The 22796-nt window shown below is 36.0% G+C and overlaps 1 protein-coding gene across 1 annotated transcript; it reads left to right on the top strand.

Moving 5' to 3' along the window:
• The first annotated feature begins 1681 nt into the window (after positions 1 to 1681).
• Positions 1682 to 12885, top strand: LOC140148569 (mannosyl-oligosaccharide glucosidase-like). The gene is made up of 3 exons (XM_072170570.1): positions 1682 to 2313; positions 6606 to 6871; positions 10632 to 12885. Exons 1-3 carry the CDS (start codon positions 1755 to 1757, stop codon positions 12546 to 12548), a joined length of 2742 nt encoding a protein of 913 aa, XP_072026671.1. The 5' UTR covers positions 1682 to 1754; the 3' UTR covers positions 12549 to 12885.
• Positions 12886 to 22796: the final 9911 nt, after the last annotated feature.

Below are 22796 nucleotides of genomic sequence, written 5' to 3'. Positions count from 1 at the left end.
TAGCAAGGTCAGAACGAGAGAATGGTTGAAGAATTGGAGTACATGTAGCGAATGTGTTTAACTTTGGAATCGGTGTTCTTTAATTGTTCTGAACTAGTACGGTCGTACTGCACTTTTTATTTGTAGTTTTCGTTTGCATAATGACAAATGTTGAAAGGTCGTTGTGATCAAGCGCTATTGCGCCCAAATTTATACTGGGTGGTAATTTAGAGTGTGTCCTAGAAAAGTCGCAATTCGCTTTTTAGTAACTTCTTTTGACAAGTTCTCGTTTCAATAGTTGTCTTCCAACTCTACTTTTTCACAACGTTGTGTGGGGCTTATTATGTCCGCTAGTCGCGTTGGTGGAAGCAAAATCATTAATCCACTCTGCAGCTTCAACGCAATAACCCCGGGCAATAACCAATCAACTTCAAACTTGGTAAGGTGATAGGGTATGTTGGCATCATGTGCTGACTGCTGTATTCTTTTGTATCATGTTATTTATGGACTTATTTTCATATTTTACCTCAAATTAATCCATTCCGCAGTTTAAATTCAATAACCGACCAACTTCAAACTTGGTAGGGTGATAGAGTATGGTGAGTGACTTCATATAATTCATATAGTATATATTTGTCATGTATTTGATGTGCATGGGAGTGGATGTCGGAGGGAGATGTATGCTGGGGGGTGGGGTGTGGGGGTAGTCGCGTTACCATTTCTTTCAAAATGCAAATGGAAGGGGTGGTTAAGATGTGGGTGAGCCTTGGCTATGCCATTATGCCAGAAATTTTTCAGATGAGGTCCAAGGGAGAGCTAGAAGAGGGCAACTTGGCCCCCACTCGTTCATGATTGTTTAATTTCTCCGCAAAGTTTGCACAATAAATAGATTCACATCAACAAAACAGTGCTTTGAAAACTTAAGTAGTCAAAAAATTATATCTTGACTAATTAAAATTAGTCAAGATATAATTTTGTTATTCAAGAAAAATAATGCTGAAGAATAGGAAATCATGACTAATTGTGAATTGATGACTTTGTGATTTATCGTGATTTAATTAGTCATTTACATGAGTTACTAATTGATTACTAATTTAATTGAATGATTAACTGACTAATCAAATGACTAATTATGACTAATTATTAATCGAAAACAGATTTTTGATTAATAATTAGTCATTTAATTAGTAATCAATTAGTAATTCATGTAAATGGCGAATTTCCCAAGTTCTTTGAATTGAATATTTCATGAATTCGAAAATATGTGAAATATGATGCAAAATTATTGTGAAATATTACAAATACATCATTTCAACATTATTTTTCTTGAATAACAAAATTATATCTTGCATTACTGCATTTTTTGACTTTGAAGAAAAAGTGTGTCTACCATGTAGGCCTATATCAAGCCCATACATATTTTAGAAATTCATTTTTTTTTGGTTTTGACAAACTGTGGTTTTGACAAACTGTGGTTTTGACAAACTGTGGTTTTGACAAACATGAGAAACTGCTTTAAATATCAAATTTGACCGAAAAATTACGATTTGTATTCCCCCTGAATGCCCTGATTTTGTCAAATCAAACACATGATGGTGATAAAGTTTTCTGGGACACGGTTTAATTGTTTGTTTAATCACTTCCCTGGTTCATAGGTTCAATTTTATTGCATAATTGAAAATATGGCTACAGTCATGGAAGACACGGAAAGTGTCGCGGCTAATATAGCCAAGAAAATTGACGATCGGGATGAAGATTCTAAACTTTTTCCTCCAATGACAGGTGGAATCAATTACGCAGGCGCAATGGAGAGCAGTGAAAGTGACCCGGTAGATGTTTCACGGGTCAGCGAATGTAATGAAAACGACCGAGATTCTCAGGGCAGTAAATTTGATGCAGTGGTTGTTGATTACACGTGTAATGATGGCAATATAGCTCAAATTGACACGGAAATCACTAGCCCTGCTGAAGAAAACGAAATCATGGTTCGTCAGAGAAGTAACAAGAAGAAAGGAGGAGGGAGAGAATCGGATGCAAGCCGTGACAGCAATGAAACGAATGGACAACCGACTCCAACATCATCAGCCATGAACAGTCGTCGTGGCAGCCGGGCGAAGTCCCGGGGCAAATCCACCCCACTTGGCATCAAGATCATCGCTGGGTTAGGTTTTGTTGTGGCATCTTTAGTGATGGTGTGGTTGTATTGGCAACAAACGCTTGCTAACATGGTTAATACACCACTAGATGTGCCAAGAGTTATTGCCTCTGATGAAGGAAGCATACAACAAGACCCTGATAGATTTTGGGGAACATATCGTCCAGGAGTTTATTTTGGTAAGCTTAACTAAATCGATCACCCACCGTCCACGGTCACAAATTTGAGTATAGTGTGCTACATGCCTATATTTGACAGATTATAAAATAAATAAAACATTAAAAGGACTCCAAATTTGGGGCTGTCATTTTCTTTGGAAGGCCGAATTGGGGGTATACTAGTACTATAGGGACTGTTGTGCCAAAAATAGGGGTTGTCATAATTTTTTTGCACCCAAAATAGGGGGGGGGGGGGTTAAACTATTGAGTGCTGGTGACTCAAAATTGAATGCGCTACACACACATTCTTCTAAATTGCAATCAGAATGTGTGCACAATCTTTGACAAAATAAGGCACCATTTTGCCCCGGATTTTGTGTGCATATTATTTAAATATGTGCACAATCTTTTACATAAATTGTGCAAAATTTTTGTGTGTTGCCCACAGATTCTTTACAATCAAGATTTTGGTGCTCTCTGCGCCATTTCTTTACAGTTTTTGCACACTTTGCACCTTTAATAATAGTTCCAACAATTGATTGAGTCTGTGCACTAGACTTGCTAGAGGGAGGGGGGGGTCATACAAGTTTTCAGCCTGTATAGGGGGGTCAAAACATTTTAGCCAGTGATGGGGGGGGGGGCATATAAAATTGACTCAGGTCACCGACATTCATGATCCCCTCTTCCGAAGAAAATGACATCCCCCTTTGTTTGTTAGGCCGTATAAAATTAATGTTTTGGTTCTCGCCCAGAGGATTTTCATGAATTGATGAGGAGGGAGGTTTTTTTTTTTTTTTTTTCAATGTAAAATTAGCATTGTCAGTAGTTTTCGGTCTTCTCCAACAGTGCTCGAGGAAGCGATGAGGCCTTTTTTTTTTTTTCAAATGTGAGGTTCTGGGGGTTAACCCCCGCAGGGTACCATAGTAAGATCTGGTTGTGTTGCTTGTTCTCTAATAAACTTATTTATATGTATGAAGATTTCATAAATCATTCCAAAGTGTAAAAAAATTGAAAAATCTAAAAAAAAAAAAAAAAATCTGACAAATCCCAGAAATTGAGGAGGAGGGGCGAGAACCAAAATATTAATTTTACACGGCCTTATCTGAAGAGTTGATCAACAAGGGTCCTCTTTTTATAGACCCCTAAACTTGCTCCATATGGCCAAAAGACTAAAGTACTTCATACCACCAACTTTGCACTCAGCATAGATTGAGCATCAAGAGATTGTTCATCTTTAAAATAGACCCCCCTTGAAATTGCCCAAAATTTTTATTAGTTTTCAATCAAGCAGTTTGACTCAGGTCACCGACATCAAAAGTTTGACCTTTTGTATTGGAGATATGGATTTTTCCACCAAAACACCAAAAAAAAAATTAGGTCTTTTTGGGAAAAATGTATATCTTTGAAATTTTCAATTCATGCCAGCTACATACACTTCATTAGATTTAGAAAGTTTACTTTGAAGACTGTTCAAAAATGTTTTTCATAAAATTTGTATTATATCTCAAATTGATATCAGAAGGACATTCCTCGTATTCAGAATGCAATTCGAAATATCTGATGTCCCACAAAAAATACTGTTGAAATGTTCATACCAGAGCCATTAAGAGGGTACTACACCCATTGATTTTTTTTGCATTTTTTGCATTTTGTGAAGAAATTACAAAAAAAATTGGACAAAGTGGTATGCAAAATGAAGGGCAAATCTTCTCGCTTTTATTGGTGGCATCGGTATCAACGTAGCTTACATGCTTTTAAAAGTAGAAGCCAAAAGGTGGTACATCACTGATGATTTAAATTCACTTCATTTTGGAAAGCTTAATATCAACGGATTTCGTTAAAATTTTGGATATGTGTTGCTAACACGTTAGGGAAATAAAGTTGATATGTAAAATGGGAATAAGTGGTTCCTGATTTCTTTTATGACTTCATGAACTTGGTGCTCCACAACTATCAAAAAAGGAACTGGTTAAAATGCTTCTATTTTCAGTGTTGAGCTATATTTTGTATTTTTAACTTGCGACATTATTTCACTGAAACTTAATTAAGCCATAGGTAACAGGTTACCACAACCATACTACAGCAATGTTGAAAAAATTGTATTTCTTGTCACCTATACCACCATATTGGGTAGTTTTCCGTAAGCTTAGCTTTTGTGATTTTGGTAACTATTTTATATTTATTTGTGAAATCCATCTCAACTAGGCATTCTTAATTGTACTCACCATTTACATCCCAAGGTATATTAGTATATCCACCTTGCACTTCTCGATATATATCCAGTTAAAGACAGAATATCAAAATTATTCCTCATTATGATACATTTTGTATCACAGACTCTCACATGTGTATTCAAAATTGATGCTTAAATTTGACCTGAACCAATTGACCTATAACCTGACATACGGTGACCTAATAGCCTTTTCTTCTCCTAACAACACATCAATAACAACATCAATATCAAATTGACTAATGACTATGCATCTATTGTGTAAGTGTTTATTTAATTTATTCAGTGTTATATATTTTGCAAGCACCACTAGATTTTCTATAGAGAGTATAACAAAGGATTTAATGTATTCTATTCATGTACCCTACTTGAACATGTTGAAAAGAATAAATTATGGTTTGTTATGAAACACGCATCTGAGTTACCAGGATACGGTAAACAAAAAATATATAGGGCTAAAATGACTTGCTATACAATGGTTTAAAAACACCTTTTTTATTTATTTTTTTAATTTTTTTTTATTTCACATGATCCGTGCATATATCGCCTCGCTATAAATGAAAAAATATTTTTTTAGACCAATCAAACCAATATATGGGTGTAGTACGCCCTTAAGCATGTTAACCGCAATGCAAAGTAAGTAGTCCACTTGGGAAGCTAACAAACAGAGGGAGTACGGTGACTGAAAAGATCATAATGTGAGAAGCTATCAATTGTACACAAATTTTAAAATACAAATCAGAGTTTTATGCATAAATTTGATAGCCAGAGTATGCACAATGGGCGAGTGGACTACGGAGAAGTCTATTACCGGTACCGGTAATACATTGTACAAAGATTTTTTTAAATCCCCAAATCAAGTATTTTTCCCTGGGAAAGTGGGATTGTCTAAATTTCTACTTGAAATGTGTTCAAAGAAAGGGGTGGATGGGGGAGGGGGGAATTGAAAAGTATAATGCAGAGGATGTTTAAAGACATTCCCATAACCCAATGGGGTTTCTGACCTTGGTACATGTATGTCTGGCTTTTGTACACATGTGGCACAGTTGACCATACCTTGCATTGGGATTGTGTGCAAATATGTGGTGTTTCATCCTTTTATTTAACATTCAAAACATTGAGACTTATGAATAAAATTAATGCAGCACGGACAATATGAATGTTTCCTGTAAGAAAGTCAAATATAAGTTATAACTCTCAACTATTTAAGCTCGTTGGCTGTAGTTTAAAAATTGCAATTTTGTGTGTGTGGCAATGGCAACTTTGCCTTTAAAACTAGGTTATATTGATCAAATTTCCCAATCATAGTGCCTCCTCTGAGTATAATGTGTATAATTGGAAAGATATTTCAAATACAGACACGTTAAGGCTGGCATTTTCGAGGCGGGCTAGCGGGTACCCGCCGAGATTACATTACCCGGTAGGAAATACCCTCCCGGTACCGAAACCAAAAAAAAAAAAGTTTTTTATTTTTTCGGTTTTGTAGTGTCCCTGGACCTAGACTAAAATGCTAGGATCATTCATGGTTGACCTAAAAAAAAAAAAAAAAAAATTTCAAGATGTTTTTATATTTTAATATGAAAATTGATAATTTGTATTCATGTCATAGTCTATTAATGATTTCAAAATGCATTGAATTTGAATGCATTTTGAAATCATTAATAGAGTATGACATGAATACAAAGTATCAATTTTCATATTAAAAATACAAAGTATCAATTTTCATATTAAAATTAAAATACAAAATATCTTGAATTTTTTTATATATTTTTTTAGGTCAACCATGAATGATCCTAGCATTTAGGTCTAGGTCCAGTTTTTTTTTTGCAATTTCTGGTACCCGGTTAACCGCACGAAAAATGCTCTGTGTATCCAGGTACAAAATTACCCGAAAATGCCAGTCCTAAGACACGTAAGAGTTGACAGCCCTGCAGGTAATATATTTATGTACGGATCTTCCTGTGGAAACAGGGACCCATGTGTTAAGATATTTTCAATGAAAAACTGAATACTGACCTTTGTTGAATCAATCAATTATGATACATAAACATAAAAACTACATTTGTTTCTGTTTGTTTAAAAGGAATGAAGACCAAAAGTCCTCAATCCCTGGTCACAGGTTTGATGTGGTTTACACAATTCTCAAAAGAGCGCCCTCTTCCAATTCGTCACACCTGTGAGCAAGGTGACCATTTGCCACGCTACGGTTGGTTGATGCACAATGGGAAGGACTTTGGTAGCCAAGAAATAGTGGACAAGAATTTTACTTTGACAACAGAATTTGTGAAGCGACCAGGAGGTAAAAATGGTGGAGATTGGACTGCTAGGTTTACTGGCAAACCAAACAAGGTACATGTATGGTAAATCTATATTAAAATAATATAGTAAGCCAAAAAATTAAGGTACCAGTTATGTTCACCCCTGTATATCCTAAACAAAGACAGATATGTCATAATTTGAACCAGCAGTCAATTTAAGAGCTCATTTTTTGAAATCGTTCAAGAAATAAAGACACATAAACCCAAGGAAGATGCTAATTTAAAAGTTGCAGTTTGATCCATTGCAAGCCCAATTGATTTGTAGTCAAAAGTGTTCTCGAACAAGAGAACAAACGCTGTGCTTCCATTGATTTTACTTGACTTGACTTGATTAGCACGTTAAAACTAGCATCATGCTTTCATTGATTAGAACACAAAATTGCAACTTTTGATTTCTTTTCTTCCTTAGGTTTTAGATAACTGTTTCTTTAATTCTCAACCAATTTCAGCAAATACAGTCTTAAATCATAGCTAAAGAGTACAGATAGTGGCTGCTTGTTTTAATTTTGACATATTTGTCTTTGAACATAACTGGTTTTCTATAGTATGTGCTACCCAATTACCAAGGTTGGTTGACCTAAAACTGATTTGTGAGTGCATGTGATCCATACATCGTGCGGGCAGTATCAGTCTGAGGCAAGTAACATTTTGGATATTGATGCAATTTTGCATGTTGAACATTAATCGCACTTCAAGTTTGGTTTATTCTAAATGTATAGTACCTATTGGTGTCATTTTGTATATAATTATTGTTCTTTGTCAAATACAAAAAACCCAAGTCAATTGGACAACTACCGGTACTTAGAGATTTATACTTCAATACGTAAGATGTGTCAATGGGGGAGCCCCATAGGGTTGTACACAAAATTGTGAAAATATGGCAAACTTCAAACCTTTGTATCTTCAAAAGTACAACTAGCATGGACCACAAATTGCACATATATCATCCTGGATTGTAGATCTACCTCATAGTAGATCAACTGTAACAACAGATGTAACCAATTAATTGCCTAATTAAATGCTAATTATGACGGTTTTTCCTATGTGACTGTACAAAGTGTGCACGTACATGTAATGCTCTGACATTTCTAAATGGCCCATCTCTTGCCCGAGTCATCCTGCTTATTCAAAAGTGTACATATTTTAAAGGAAATTTGATGAGGAATTCAATCATGGTATTAGTTTTAGTGCCAGAAATGGAGGAGAAAGTTTTGATTGATAATGTCATAAAAATTGTAAAATTATTTTACAATTTTTGACCACCCTGTATGTTTAACACAAGGGATACCAAACTCTTGCTTCCTAATTTGTTTCAAGGGCCCATGAAATGTCTTTCTGAATCCATATTTATTTTAGGCTACATAACTTTCAGAAAAGGAAAATATGGGGTTCACTGTGACAAGAAAGATGCTAACTTTGTTGATGTTCCACCCTGTATATTTCTTACCCACCCTGTATTATGATGTTATAGGGCCTACTTTGTTGATTTGGCATCTTTGTAATATAAGCTTTCCAGAAATATATACTTCTACATTGTAATGGTCTAAAATGTAAATTTGTGTTGAAGTGAATCAAAATTGGTGATATATCCCTCATTTTACTATGAAAAGATTTTACATTACAAAAGATGACCAATTCATGACATGCGACCATATTGCATGAAATTATTAGTTTCCCATCACCTGTCCACATCGCCTTTTCAATTTGACCAAAACTTTCATTATTTTCATAAAAAAGTCAATTATCTGAAAATTTAGATGGAAATAATCAAAATTTAAACTCTCAAAATGTCTGACATCCCCTGCTGATCATAATCAGTGTTTTTTCTTAGTTGTAGGGGTAAATAATGGAAATTTAAGGATTACCTCATCATGTTTCTAACTTTCTAGTGATTACAAAAATTGCTAATTTCTTTTCATAAACAAATTCAAATCCTTTCTCAATCTGTTGCAAAATGTCTGTAATGATGAAAAAGCATTAATACCTGTTTTGAGATGGTCTTTCATCAACAATATAGGTATATATAAATGAAAGTTTTGACAATAATGAAATTTTCCAAAATAATGAATAATGAAATCATGTATTTCACTGAAAAAAAATGTGACAGAAAACTAATCAATTCATTTCATTAGCCTATTGGACAGGCAAATTATCCTCAAAATAAGTTTTTACAATGACATTTTTCACACCCATATTGCTTGTTAGGAATAGGAAGGTACTCAAAAATCAGTATGGTTGAGAAATCTTTTGTTTTCTACTGTTCATTGAAAGGTTCAATGGATATATATCAGAACTAGTTCTGTTGACATTACAGCCCCTTTTTGGTGGTTGGTAATTTCATTCCATTTCATATGTTGGAAAGAAAATACATCATTAAAAAAATCACAGTACTCTGCCTTTTGATTTAATAAGATAATTTGTGACATGATCTGATATACTCAAGCCCCGGTGTCGTCACTTAACATTCAAAGGCGTAACACATGATCGTTCCCTAAGTCAAAAATACCCCCTATTTTTCAGCGGTTTCAAGAACATTTTAGTCATTTTTACCCCTATTTTACACTAAAACGGGTACAAATTAGCCTTAAAAATAACCCTATTTTTTGCATTTCAGGTACACTTTTACAAAAGTACCCCTTTTTTAACATTTCAAGAACACACACAAAAACACTTGTTCTGATTCATTGTCTTTTCTGAGGAGAACTCTGTTGTCCTTTTAATACATAAATGAGGAAAATAACAGAAAAATATATACAAATACATCCAATAGGATGCATCATGTGTTTTTTATGATAGAGTTATAAACAATGTAATCTTTCCTCCCGTTTTTTGGGTTTTTTTTGCAAAATAAAGCTTAAATATGACCAATACATAAACTGACTGACAAAAATTACGAACTCTGGCATTTGCCACGAATTCCCTCACTCAAACCACTATATCAGTCCCATCTTTAGATATTTTCAAGAAAAACCTCTAGCTTGCCGGGGCACCAAATAGTTAGCAATTTGCGGTTTTCGCCCTACAACTTCAGAAGGTTCAGAAGGAACAATTCCTTTATGATCAGGTACCATTTCGAAGAGGTTGTGGCCCGGTTTGTGGGTATCCATTTTGTCAAGGCTCCGGAGGCAGTAGCGTCATTAATAAAGCCGATGAAAAAGTCCCATGGAATCAGCGGCCAAACTGGGTAAGTCCCCAGTGGCGTAATCGGTGTAAACAAACCATGAAACAAATAAAACCGAGTTGAGCGTGTTGCTGAATATTTAGGCCGGGATATTAGGAAGGCAAAAAAGTTTCACAAAAGTGAAATCCGGGAGTAAATTGAGCGAGAAATGGTAAGATTTCTTGTGATTTCAACATTATCATGATTCACAAAAATATACCCTATTTTTTAATTTCGAGTACACGTCGTCAAAAACAACCCTATTTTTTAAACATCGCGAACATTTTATGTTCGCGAACATAGTTTAAAAATAACCTCTTTTTTCGCGAAATTGGGAACGATCATGCGTACACATAGTCAATGTTAAGTGACGACACCGGGACTCAAGCTAATGCGGAAATGGAGTTATTATAGTTGCAAAATCCTTGCTACTGTAGGATAAGCTTTGAAATTTTATAATTCCCATTTTCCTATGTTTTCTGTTGTTTTTGCTTGTTATTTTTGCTTACATTGTAGATGTATTTCAAATTCCAAATGTCAAACATTGGCATGGATTCATCAGATCATGTCACATTTGATGCTGTTTATAATAAACATTTTCTTTAATCTCTTGGTCTTTTTCCGTCTCCAGAAATCCTCCAATCAAACTCTAGTGAGCCTGATGTTTTACGCTGCTCTGGATGGTCAAGGTGTCCTAGAACCTACCCTCAGAGAAAACCGCATTATTGAAATCCATGGTGAAACAGAAGAACTTGGTCACTTCATCATCAAGTTCCCTCGCTCCGCAAGTACAAAGCAGTCTCACTACCTACGTACATATTCTCCAGGGTTGCATATGCTGAAGGACACTGTGGCACGTAACCTACGCATGTTCCCGTATGGTGCCAATCGTCAGTTCTTGTTAGGTTTAGAAGGGGAGGACATTCGCTACAAGCAATACTTTCCAGATGAGGAACCAAACTTTTTGGTGCAACAGGTGACAGTATCTTTGCCCTTTGAAATTGAAGTAATGTTTGAATCAAGTAGTTTTCGAAAGCGCAAGGTTGGACTTAACGGGAAAGAACTAACCAAAGAGCTGGATAAGCATAAGGTAGACTTTGAAAAGAAATTTGAAAGCAAATTTGGTTTGACCAAGAAAGGATTCACAGCAAATCAAATCAGAGTTGCCAAAGCTGCCATGAGTAATTTGTTGGGTGGAATTGGATATTTTTATGGAAAGTCAATAGTGAAGTCGCAGTACAATTCAGATCCGGTACAGTATTGGGCATCTCCACTTTTGACCGCTGTTCCATCACGATCCTTCTTTCCTCGCGGATTCTTATGGGACGAAGGTTTTCACAATCTATTGATAAGCAAATGGGATCAGGAATTGAGCGAAGAGATTATTGGGCATTGGCTTGACTTGATGAATGCTGAAGGATGGATTCCACGGGAACAGATTCTAGGATCTGAAGCAAGGGTCAAAGTTCCAAACGAGTTTGTTGTCCAACGAAATGAAAATGCCAATCCTCCAACGCTCTTCCTCCCGATACAATCTTTGCTCAGAGATACCAAATCAAAGCGCAACAAACTATTTATGGATTATTTGCGTCACATATACCCTCGCTTACAAGTGTGGTACAATTGGTTCAACACTACCCAAACTGGACCTGTAAACTGGAGTTACAGGTGGCGAGGTCGCGACCCTACTATCAATAATGAACTAAATCCTAAAACACTAACATCAGGATTGGATGATTACCCTCGCGCATCACATCCATCGGATCTAGAACGCCACATTGATTTGCGCTGCTGGATGACTCTTGCATCAGGTGTAATGTCAGAAATAGCCCAAGCTATTGGAGAGCCTTTTGCAGATTATCAGACAATGTATGAAAAACTTTCAGATAACAAACTGCTCGGGGAACTTCACTGGTCAGAACGTGGGAAAATGTTCAGCGATTATGGTAACCACACACAAAATGTTGCGTTACAGCACCCTGCTCCTCCTCCAATGCCAAAACCCCAACCAGGAAAACGTCCTGTCAGGCCTCCAAAATTGCCAATGGTGAGAGTCCTCACATCAAAGAGTGGTCCTTCCTACAAGTTTGTGGACACTTTTGGATATATGAGTCTGTTTCCCTTTGTGCTGGAGATTTTGGAACCAGATTCTCCGTATCTAGGACAAATCTTGTCAGATTTAAACAATGCAAAACTATTGTGGACCAAATATGGCCTGCGATCACTATCAAAATCTGATCCACTCTATATGAAATACAACACTGAACATGATCCCCCGTATTGGCGAGGGGCAATATGGATTAATATGAACTACCTAACAGTGAGGGCGCTTCATCATTATGCAAATGTAGAAGGGCCCTATAAAAAGGTGGCCTTGTTAAGGTATACAGAGTTAAGGCAGAATTTAATCAAGAATATAGTGCTGCAGTATGAAAAGACTGGGTATATATGGGAAAATTATAATGATATTACAGGCAAAGGTCAAGGGTCACATCCATTTACAGGTTGGTCTTCGCTACTTTTACTAATGATGGCAGAGAATTACTAGCTCTTATTAGTTATAAATGTTTTACCATTAATTGATTTGAAGAATACTATTGTGATCTTGATTAGGCCTGGAAAATAATAGGGTTGTGACCTACATGTAACAGGTAACTATGTATTTGTGTACCCGTTGCTTCCTGGTTTGTGGTCACTGCCTTAGAAAATAATGTTATTTTCTGGAGAATATACCGTAACCACTCGGGTATAAGCCCATCCCCCTAGATGGCAGATTTCACTTCAAAATGGGGTGGGCTTATAACCGGGGAAGGGCTAGTGCTTGAATCTAAAACTAAGAACAATCACCCCCATTTGTATATGCCCAATGTACCAGTAATTTCTGTCATCTACCGTATTTCGTCAAATAGTTGCCCCCCCTCAAATAAACGCCCCTACCACTTTTCTTCAACCAAGATGTTTCACCAATGCCGATATTTCCATGCTATCTTGTGTAGTAAGCTTACCAAGTTGCACACATGGTCGATAATAGCATCACTTTTTGGTGAATGGAAACCCAGAAGTGAACCAGAAGTCAGTGTTTCTAGTTCATAGTTCGTCATTTTAGCGTGAGTTTTAAGTTTACCTAATGATTTTAACGGAATTATCGTTCTAAAATTGACCTTGAATAAACGCCCCCGTTTGGAAAATGTAACGCCCGGGCGTTTATTTGACTAAATACGGTATGTCAATTTCTTAAAATTATAAGTGTGGAATGTTAATTTTCAACTGATATTTTTAAATATTTGTTCTTTTATATGAGAGCAAAGCATTGATTTGATTTAAGATCGAACTTGGCCAAAATTTAGTACTGGGCTTATACCTGAGTGCACCCTTGTTGCCAGAATGTTTTGAAAAATAGCGGGTGGGCTTATAGCCGAAGGTGGGCTTATACCTGGGTGGTTACGGTACTTAAACCAAAACCCCCATAAAGATAGCAACATTTTTCACATTTCTTTGTACTTCTTTATTTGGTAAAAGTACAATTTTCTAACGAATGCAACAATTCCTTTGGAAGGATTTTCCTGATGTCCCAACTTTTTCCAGTCCTATCAATGATACTACATTTTAAGAGTGGCAATATCTTTCCTTAGATGAAGGTGGAGACAATTACAACCGAGTAATGCCACTAAACATCTCATAGAATAGAGGCAACATGCTCAGGGCAGTATGTATATATTCAGAATGTTGTGAAAATGTTTTATCATCGCTGGAGTGACAAACCTCACTTTTTGTTAAAAATGAGATTGTTACTTATTTTGCAGCTGGCAAAAACTTTTTTCATCTATCTGCAATGATAAATCCACAGTCACCATCTTTTCCAAATTGTAAGTACTGACAAAGCCTTGTATCTTGTGCATGTACAAAATAGTAAGGTTATTAGGTTTTATCAGTACATGTTTCAGCCAATAGCATAATGACGGTTAAAAGTATTGTGTGCAGAAACTTTGTACAATGTATCTCAAAATATAACTCCATTTTTGTGTCTTTCATTCAGTGGACATAGTGCACAAAGGTAGATACCAGGAAGCCACAGCCCCCTTCCCCCACTTTGTCAGTCAGAAGATTATGGGACTACCAATTTAAACAGCAAATGAAGTGAGCCAAAGCTGTTGGTGGAATTGAGACCTGTGGCCCCCACTTCTATAAACATGCACACACCACTGCTTTCATTTTGTGTTTGGAGTTATTACTGACATGATTGTACTTGTAGGAAAGCACACACAAACACTGTTTCTTGACAAAGGAAGGCAGTCATTTGTGCTAAAATGTTAAAACAACAGTGTTTTTCTTCCATTATGAGGTTTTGTCACTGCAGTGATGTTACAATGTATGTAAAAATATTACTAGAAGAAGAATCTTTGTCACAAACCTTTTGCATGGAATCATGTGAACTCTGATTATTGTGTTTTGGGTGTGTAATATAATGTTGCTTGAATAATCATGAAATGCCAATATTTCTTGCAGCCTTGTATAATTCCACTGTCATATTTCGGAGCGATTGCCGAATAGGGTGCAACTCTACTAGTCTTATTACAAGACTGCCCTACCCCAACCCCAAACCCTAACCCGAAACTCCGTAAACGAGGACTGGACTTAAGTCTAACAAGTTGCACCCTATTCGGTAATTGTACCCATATTTCAATACATTGCACACCTATTCTATATCACAGCAGTGGAAAGGAACATCCCATCATGCTTTGCAGTGTATCTACTGGCTCCATAGTAAATGTATACAACAAATAAGTAAGAGGTGCTTAAATATGATAGGTATGGATAGATTCACATTACGGGGTGATGTTTTTTCAAACAAGAGTCTAAGCACCCTTGATTTTAGCGAGTAATTGAAAATAGAATTGAGGGGTTTTGTGTACACTTTCTCTTGCAAGTGCAATTTTATTATGGTACCACAAAGCATACTGGGATCAGGTGGTGGCCGCATTGCATTCTCTAAATTCAGTAAATTTTCATCATCAACCGTGTAATTGAATGGGATTATTTTGAAATTTTAAAACGCTTGAAATATCACAAACAAATAGGCCTATGTTGATAAATAATATAAATACAAGCTAAAACCGTTGGGGTTCGATAATGAACCCCACAAAACTAACCGACTATATTGGAAAATGCCATACGGCCGGGTGGTTTCACAAGTTGCCGGCTCGATCATGTCATCCGCCGCCTGACTGGGATCTACAAACTATGTCAAACTTGTAAGTAACTATACTCTGTCTCATACGCCATGTTGGATTTTGTAGTGGCAGACTTGAATCAGTGTGTTTATGGACCTTGCGTCGCCAGCGTACGGACAAATCGCCCTTCTACATGTGTGTATATGCCCCATGGGGTTAGATTAGCATGCATGATTTGAATCTGCCACTACGAAAGCCAACATGGCGTTTTACTCTCAACTTGAGATGAGACACAGTATATAAGGAAGTATTAACAAATTATCGAACAAATAAAGTGTAGTGTACAATTATATATAGATGCACTGCTATGTAATAGTACTGCAAGAAAAAATATATATGTACATTTTTCAAAGTGTAGTCACATGTGAATTTGTTCAACTTGTCAAGTAATTCTTTGTAACCGTTATACATTTTGTTTTGTTGAACTTGGAAAACTAATAATCACAGATGAATGATACATGTAACTACATGACATGTGCTCTACAAGATTCCTATATATATTGTGTCTGCTGTGTACAGGTACACCATTGCTAAGGTACCTGATGATACAAACAGAGTCAGTACCAATGCTGCTACTGCACAGGACCCATACTATACTGGTACTACACTGGTACTCCCTTGGTAATGCGCAGTACCAGCCAAGTAACTTAAATAATAATAATAAATAAATTTTGGATTTATAACTTAGCAACGGTGTATCTCTGCAGGTGAACCCAATAGGATCTTGAAGTGTAGGTAACAAACAAATTTGCAACATGGTTTGTATGGAGCTGAAATGTTTACATATTCACAAGAGTCGATTAATGTTCTGTTGCTTATGCAAGCAAAACACACATGGCATTGCATATTCACTGTATTTATGGGAAAGATATTGCACTGAAAATATGTGGTATCAGACAGACAGTGAGTGTGGCAAACAGTCAAATGATTGTGCTTCTTCCACTCAGGTATTCAATGTTAAGCATCCTTGTGAATAACACATCAGTTGTGTACAATATCCAATGAGTGATGTTTCATCCTGCATTCAGGCAGTATGAATTTGGCAGAGTATACATTTGTAATATTAAACTTGGCTGCAGACAAAAATTTACTACATTGCATTTTATTGGATATTATATAGTGTTGCCATTTCTTACATACAATACAAATTAAAAAAGACCCCCTTCCAAAAAAAAAAAACAGGAACAACAAAACAACTATTTAAAATTCCACTGTAGTCAGACTTGCATATTTTATACAACAGGTGAAAAAAGAATAATTCCAGTCGGAATTGAGAGCAGGCCTAGAATTCTACCTGGCAGTTTTGGAGTCCGGCTACTGGAGGGTATGGAAATTGCGTTAAATTCCAGTTCCTTCAAGCTTTAAAAAAGTAGTGTAAGAATCAGTAAATTTATGAATATTACTAGAAATATTAAAATTCCTACAGCTACATCTACCAATTATATAAATTTCGGATGTGTCTATATAAATTACTACTTTGACGAAGGCATACTGATTATAATAGTGCTATGTATAGGATTATAATTTCCTGGTCTTTTGGATCAGATGCAAAACAAGATTACACCACCAGACTCCACTTTTCATTGCACATAAAGTACCAAAGATATGAGGTGGTTAATATTCAAATGTATGATGTACACGTGGAGCAACACTGGAACTTGGAAGTAATTGACTCATTGTACCCCTATTAGTCTTTTAAAAGTCCTGAGTCTTGCTGTGTATAAATGTGTACAAAAACCAGTGCAATGTATGCCATTTGTATGCCATTGTGTATTCTATTTATTTTGTAAATATAGTGGGAATTTCATCTGGGATATTGTTTTCGTATTTGCAGTCAATGCCATGTTATACATGTACATGTATTAATAATAAATTTATGCTGCTTTTTGCTGTTTTACTAATGGAACATCTCATATATTTGTCAATGTGACATTGTCGCTAAAAGGATGGTTATCATTAATTAGAAACAATATTGAGACACATCAAATTCATCCCGGAAGATCGTATACATTTACATGATTGTGCTGGTAGACTCAGTAGTTGAAAATTCTCAACATACATGTACATGTAAGGCATTATATTTGCAATTGTGGTACATAAATATGATCTATAAAAGTTTTTGGTGAAAGATGAGACGGATGTTACTTGTAATTGAGGCTCAAATTCACTGAATGTTGCTGTAAATTTAAATACATTGATTACAATGTTACATTGAAGTCAGTGTCACTTTTGTGTTGCTGGGTATTTTGCTTTTGTGATATTTGGTTACTGGCATTCATGGTTGTATTACTGTCTTGTCTTTTAAGAGTTAAGACAAAAAAGTTTATTGATTTGACAGAAAGTCAAGAATGAATAAATTACTGGTACAGTAAAAGGCTTTTATGCAGACATCAATGAAAGTTACATTCTCTAATTGCACATAGTTATGTAAAAACCAAATGAACAATGAAGTCATGTGAGTTAGTTTTGTTCGAGATGGATGGGGTTAACATGTCTATCATGTTTCTTGGATGCTCGTAAAAAACTAATGTTATTTTCATCTACTTACAGTTTAATTACAGAATGTTGAGAAAGGTTGTTATCAATGAAACAAAACTATTTGGTTTGCTCATAAAAGTGCTTGTATTAGCTCTAGTCTATGTATGCTGGGGTGAAGTGATCTTGTTAATTTGTGTGCAGGTAAAATGGTGTAGATCAGTAGTGTAAAAGTTGTTTCTTGAGGTGAGGGATTCTTTACGTTCAAAAAGAGAACAAAATCAACATAGCTTTCTTTTTTTTTGAGGAATCTTACAGGTTGTGTTGATGAATTTTAATTGGTATGAAATACCTTTATACATTTTATTTCTTTTTAAACAAATTTGATTATGTGTACGGTACCTGTAAATCTAGGTTTGAAATATACATGGATATGAAATGAACATGTAATTGTATTCACTTAAATTTTATTTTTTTGCTAAAATCTATGAAATATATTATGATTTTCTTGGGGGAAAAGTTATATTTTCTATAATTTCTTGTATTACATATTTGTATCAAATAGATCATATTTGAAATATTGTGCTTGAAAATGAAAAGATGAATTCTAAATATTGTCTGAATGTTTAGCTTTATATACATGACTTGTATAGGTATATTTGGTATTTAAATGTTAATAATTTTATGCTGCCAGTTCTTGTAAATAATTTTTGTTGCTCATTTTGAATTCCAAAAACATATACATATCCAACTTGATATTAATTTTCAGTCTTGATTACATAATTGTTGACATAAAAGTGATAAAATCACAGCTGGCTGATGAGTGGACATAGAACAACGTTTCAACAAAAGTAATGAAGAATTTCATAAACCAGAGTACAGCGGAACCTCGTTAACACAACATCTGTTAACACAAAAGAACTGATAACACAAAGTGAATTTGAAGTCCCTGGCATTGCGTTTGCATAGTGATAACACAAACTGAAAAATGTGGCCCATAGATTTTGTGTTAAAGAGGTTCCACTGAGTGGATATTCAAAAGTACCCTCAAATTTTGTCAGTATAATTTGTGAACTGCTTGTTTTTTCATCCCACTGGCTTTAGCCTATAGAGATATGTTGTAAACAATATTCTGTCATCGTTTAAACTGCATTTAGTGACGATAAGGGAAATGGGTTGGTTAAGGATGCTTGGTGTACAAAAACTGAATGTTGTAGATTACTTGTGAGCATGATAATGGTCAGTATGAAGAGCACACAGCATAAGTATTTGCTCTGCATCATTTGTGTGTCCCTTCACAAGGTGCCAAATAACCCTTTTCCTCTGCACATGTATACCAAATTTGGTGAACTATCATGTCAAGCCCCAAATGGCCCATGGCTGCTGTGGTCCGCAAGTGTTGCACGCAGATAATTGTGCATTTTTGAATGTTTCAATACAAGGCTATTTTCCTTTTAAGTCATTTGTTTAAAATAAGGTGTCCCTTAAATTAAGTACTTGTCTCCTCCTTTTTATGACCTGCTAAATGGATGTTCATACTGCTTCACCTTAATGTTCTTTCTTCCGGTATACATAGGTATTGCACCACTTCTAAAGACAGCTGTGTATGATGTATCATGACTTTGTGAAACGTGAACATTTATTGGATGGATTATTATCATTGTATGTAAATTAGCATTGATTTGGTGTCTGGTATAGTTTGTTGAATTTTACCTTATTTGAAGAGTTTTTGATTATATTTATGTATGCATTGATCAATCAAGGGCAGGTGTTCTTCCGAAAAAATTATTTTCAGAGATGCATTCCAAGAAGTTTTGAATTTAATTGGCTGTCTGCAACATAAAAATACTCATTATCTCAGAAACCATTAATAAAATTTCTAATTTCAGTGGGGGTTTCAGCTTATTAATTTGTAGCCTGGTAAATTTACAAGGATATGAAATGGAAAAAAGTTCAGTGATTTATAGTGCACTAGACACTGGCATAAACCCACAATGTCTTGGCACACTTAATAAAGACTGTGATCCAAGACACATCATAAACCATTCATAACCTCATAAATAAACGCGATGCGTGCGATCCAATCATATTTTATTATTTGCGAAAACGCGAACGCAAATCGAGGTCATTAATATCTCACAATTGACCGCAAAATGCGTAATTGTTCCAATGTCGCACACAATTGACTTCTGCGCGCTGCGGTATTGTGCGTCCAACAAACTCTTGTGCGCTGGCTGCGTATTTGGATTGCGGCGCTACCATATTTGCACAGATTGTGATCGCACTTTTGTTATTGGTCGTTCTGTTTTAGCCTGATCGATTTTTAGCAAGGGAAGATGTAAAAATCATCTATTTTTATAAACTTTTGAGCAAAATTTTGTGTTATTTTGTAAGGTGAAGAGATTAAAGTAGCGGTTATGAATGAGGTTAATAACTTTGCATCGGTAATATATGGGGCATTGTGAAAAATCTAAACATTTTGCTTTGGACCTCGGAATATCCCTCGGGGCTCGCCCTCGGGATATTCCTCGGTTCAAAGGCAAAATGTTTAGATTTTTCACAATGCCTCCAAATAACCGATGCGCAGTTATTAACCTCTAATTAAGCACCAGCCAGGGACTTGTGGCTATAGAAGCGTACACACTTCACATACTATAATAAACCATCACAGCCACTGTCAGGATCAGCTCTTTAAGTTCTCGTATAGGTAACTGGCACAATTAAGTGGTTTAGTTCCTTGCTCAGGGGAATTCCAAGTTGGCTCAATTAAACAAACTGGGACTGCGCTGTACACACCACAATTCACTGCACTGGAGTCTAATATCTTACTGTTTGAGCCTATTTGACTGTATGGTTGTATATGTAACCAGCCCCAACAAAACCCGGAACAAGTCGCCAGACATGTTTTTGAGTTATAGGCCTTTAAAGATGACATTGCCATAAAAAAAAAAAAAATCAAAATTTTGGAATTCTTAATTTCACGGTATTTGACTGTGGGGCTAAGTTAACTTTCAAATCCTTGAAAGCACATATTAAAAAGAGGGTTATTTAATCAATAAATAACAGTTGAACTATGATAATCCCTATTCAATCCTGTGTAAGGCGTGCAGAAAACTACTTGGCTCATTACTTACAATAGCAATTGCAAAAATATCAAGGTATCATTTACAAAATTATCCATATCTTGAAAATTATTGATGCTATTTATGTGATTTTGGTATCATTTTAAAGCTTATTGTCGAGTACTTAACAATTTTATTCAAATCATGAAATGTCAAAAATATGACTTTTTCCTTGTGTTGTCAGAGCAGGTCACATTAAATGAAACAGGGATGCCATGCATGAGCTTTGTTCTTGAACCTGGATCCAGACCAGATAATTAAAAAACATTCTTATTTAACAAACAGTAAAACAAAGATAGCAGCCATTTTTATTGAATGAATGGTTTCTAGTGTAGCATTGATACTTCATTTGAAACATTCCAAGACAAGAACTGAACCAATTTGTTGCTATTGTGCATTGTATTGGGTATTGTATAGACAAGTATCTATAATATGGCAAGTGTACATTGGCAAGCAACAGCTATTATAAATAATACCACCAATGGCAGCAAGCCAGAAAAAGGGCCTGGATCTTGTGTGAGATACAATTATAAGGGTTCCAACAAAAATAACAGGCCACAGGTTATACACAAAGCTTTCGATATAATATTGATATCATAATATATTACATTGTTATAAATTGGTTCATTGTTTTCTGAAAATCAAAAGTATTTTAAGATTATTTGTTCATTTAATGAAATTTATGTGTCAGTGTTATTTTCTTTTTACTCTCGTGTAAATAAAATACGACCATGGTGATATGATCATTGAGAATATATCTATTGTGTTGAAAGAATAATTTGTTGTTGTCATCTTCAATCAAACTTAAAAAAAGAAAATCAATATGAATGAATCAGGCACCTGACTGATAAACAAGGCTGTTACTTAAAATGCATCTTTAGGGCCTTTTTCATATGCTATGACAGTCAAGCCCAAGACTAATTTTGAGTTGGGCAACATAAAATATTAAATTTATTTGCTAACTTTTAGCCTATGCTCCAGATTTTGAATGCGTAGACTTGTGCCTAGTCTTAGAATTTTGACTACAAAATTGTAAGAAAACTATGCAAAATTGCATGTTTTTGGCCCATTATCACCCAGGATGCTCACAGCATGTCAAAAGATTATTTTCCCTCTCAATGTATGTAGCCTTTCAACAAGGCTTTGCCTGGAGCCCTGGGATGGGAGCGCCCCCAGGGGAGCGCCCCAGCACTTTGTGCTTGGTGTGGTGGCTTTGGCGCTCTGTCACGGTTTCGGCGGTCCGCTCACGGTTTGGCGGGTTCCCCCTTGGCATGGATTGTGGGGGTCTTTGACAAAGACTACTCTCAATGTGCAAAAATCCTTACCCATTTTCTCTTCACACATGCCAAAAGAACACATATTTCAAACTGAAGGTGGTCTACATGTGATGTGAGATGGCTTTTTTTAGTTTGTAAACAGTAAAAAAGGACCCCCAAAGCTATACATGCCAAATTTGCCAAACTACCCCAATGATGTATTTGTCTAATTTGGAGCTTTACTGGGTTTAACTGATTTTTTACCCCTGAAAGTAGTTTGTTGATGGGGTTTAATTAATTAATTAATTAATGTACTCACTTTCATTCATTTTATGCCGGCTGCGCCTGCCTGCCCGCTCACTTGCTCCCCACTTACTCGCTCTTCCCCCACTCACCACCTCGCATCCAGTGGCAGCGCCAGGATTGTTTTTCGGGGCATTGGGGAAAAGTGAATTTCAGGGGGGCCAAAATTGCCACAAAAAGTGGAAATTTACGTGATTTTGGGGTTTTGCCTCAAAAGTGGGGGCGTGGCGCTGCCACTGCTCACATCCTCATTCACTCTGACACCAGTCCCCCTCTTTCACTCTGCCTACGCATAGGCCTAATTAGGGGCTGTGCAATAATTATGAGCCCTGGGGAGGGTAAAATTGGGGGGTGGGGGTAAGAAATTTTTGGTGAGCCGAATGGGGGTGGGGGCAAGCAATTTTTGGCA

Source organism: Amphiura filiformis, chromosome 3, assembly GCF_039555335.1.
Source record: "Amphiura filiformis chromosome 3, Afil_fr2py, whole genome shotgun sequence".
NCBI lineage: Eukaryota > Metazoa > Echinodermata > Ophiuroidea > Amphilepidida > Amphiuridae > Amphiura > Amphiura filiformis.
Note: the sequence above shows the minus strand (reverse complement) of the source record. Positions and strands in the feature narration are given on the sequence as shown.

Coding starts and splice junctions, on each gene's coding strand:
- LOC140148569 (XM_072170570.1), top strand. CDS start 1,755: ATGACAGGTGGAATCAATTACGCAGGCGCAATGGAGAGCAGTGAAAGT. Junction 2,314..6,605: donor TCGTCCAGGAGTTTATTTTG/GTAAGCTTAACT, acceptor TTTGTTTAAAAG/GAATGAAGACCAAAAGTCCT. Junction 6,872..10,631: donor TTACTGGCAAACCAAACAAG/GTACATGTATGG, acceptor TTCCGTCTCCAG/AAATCCTCCAATCAAACTCT.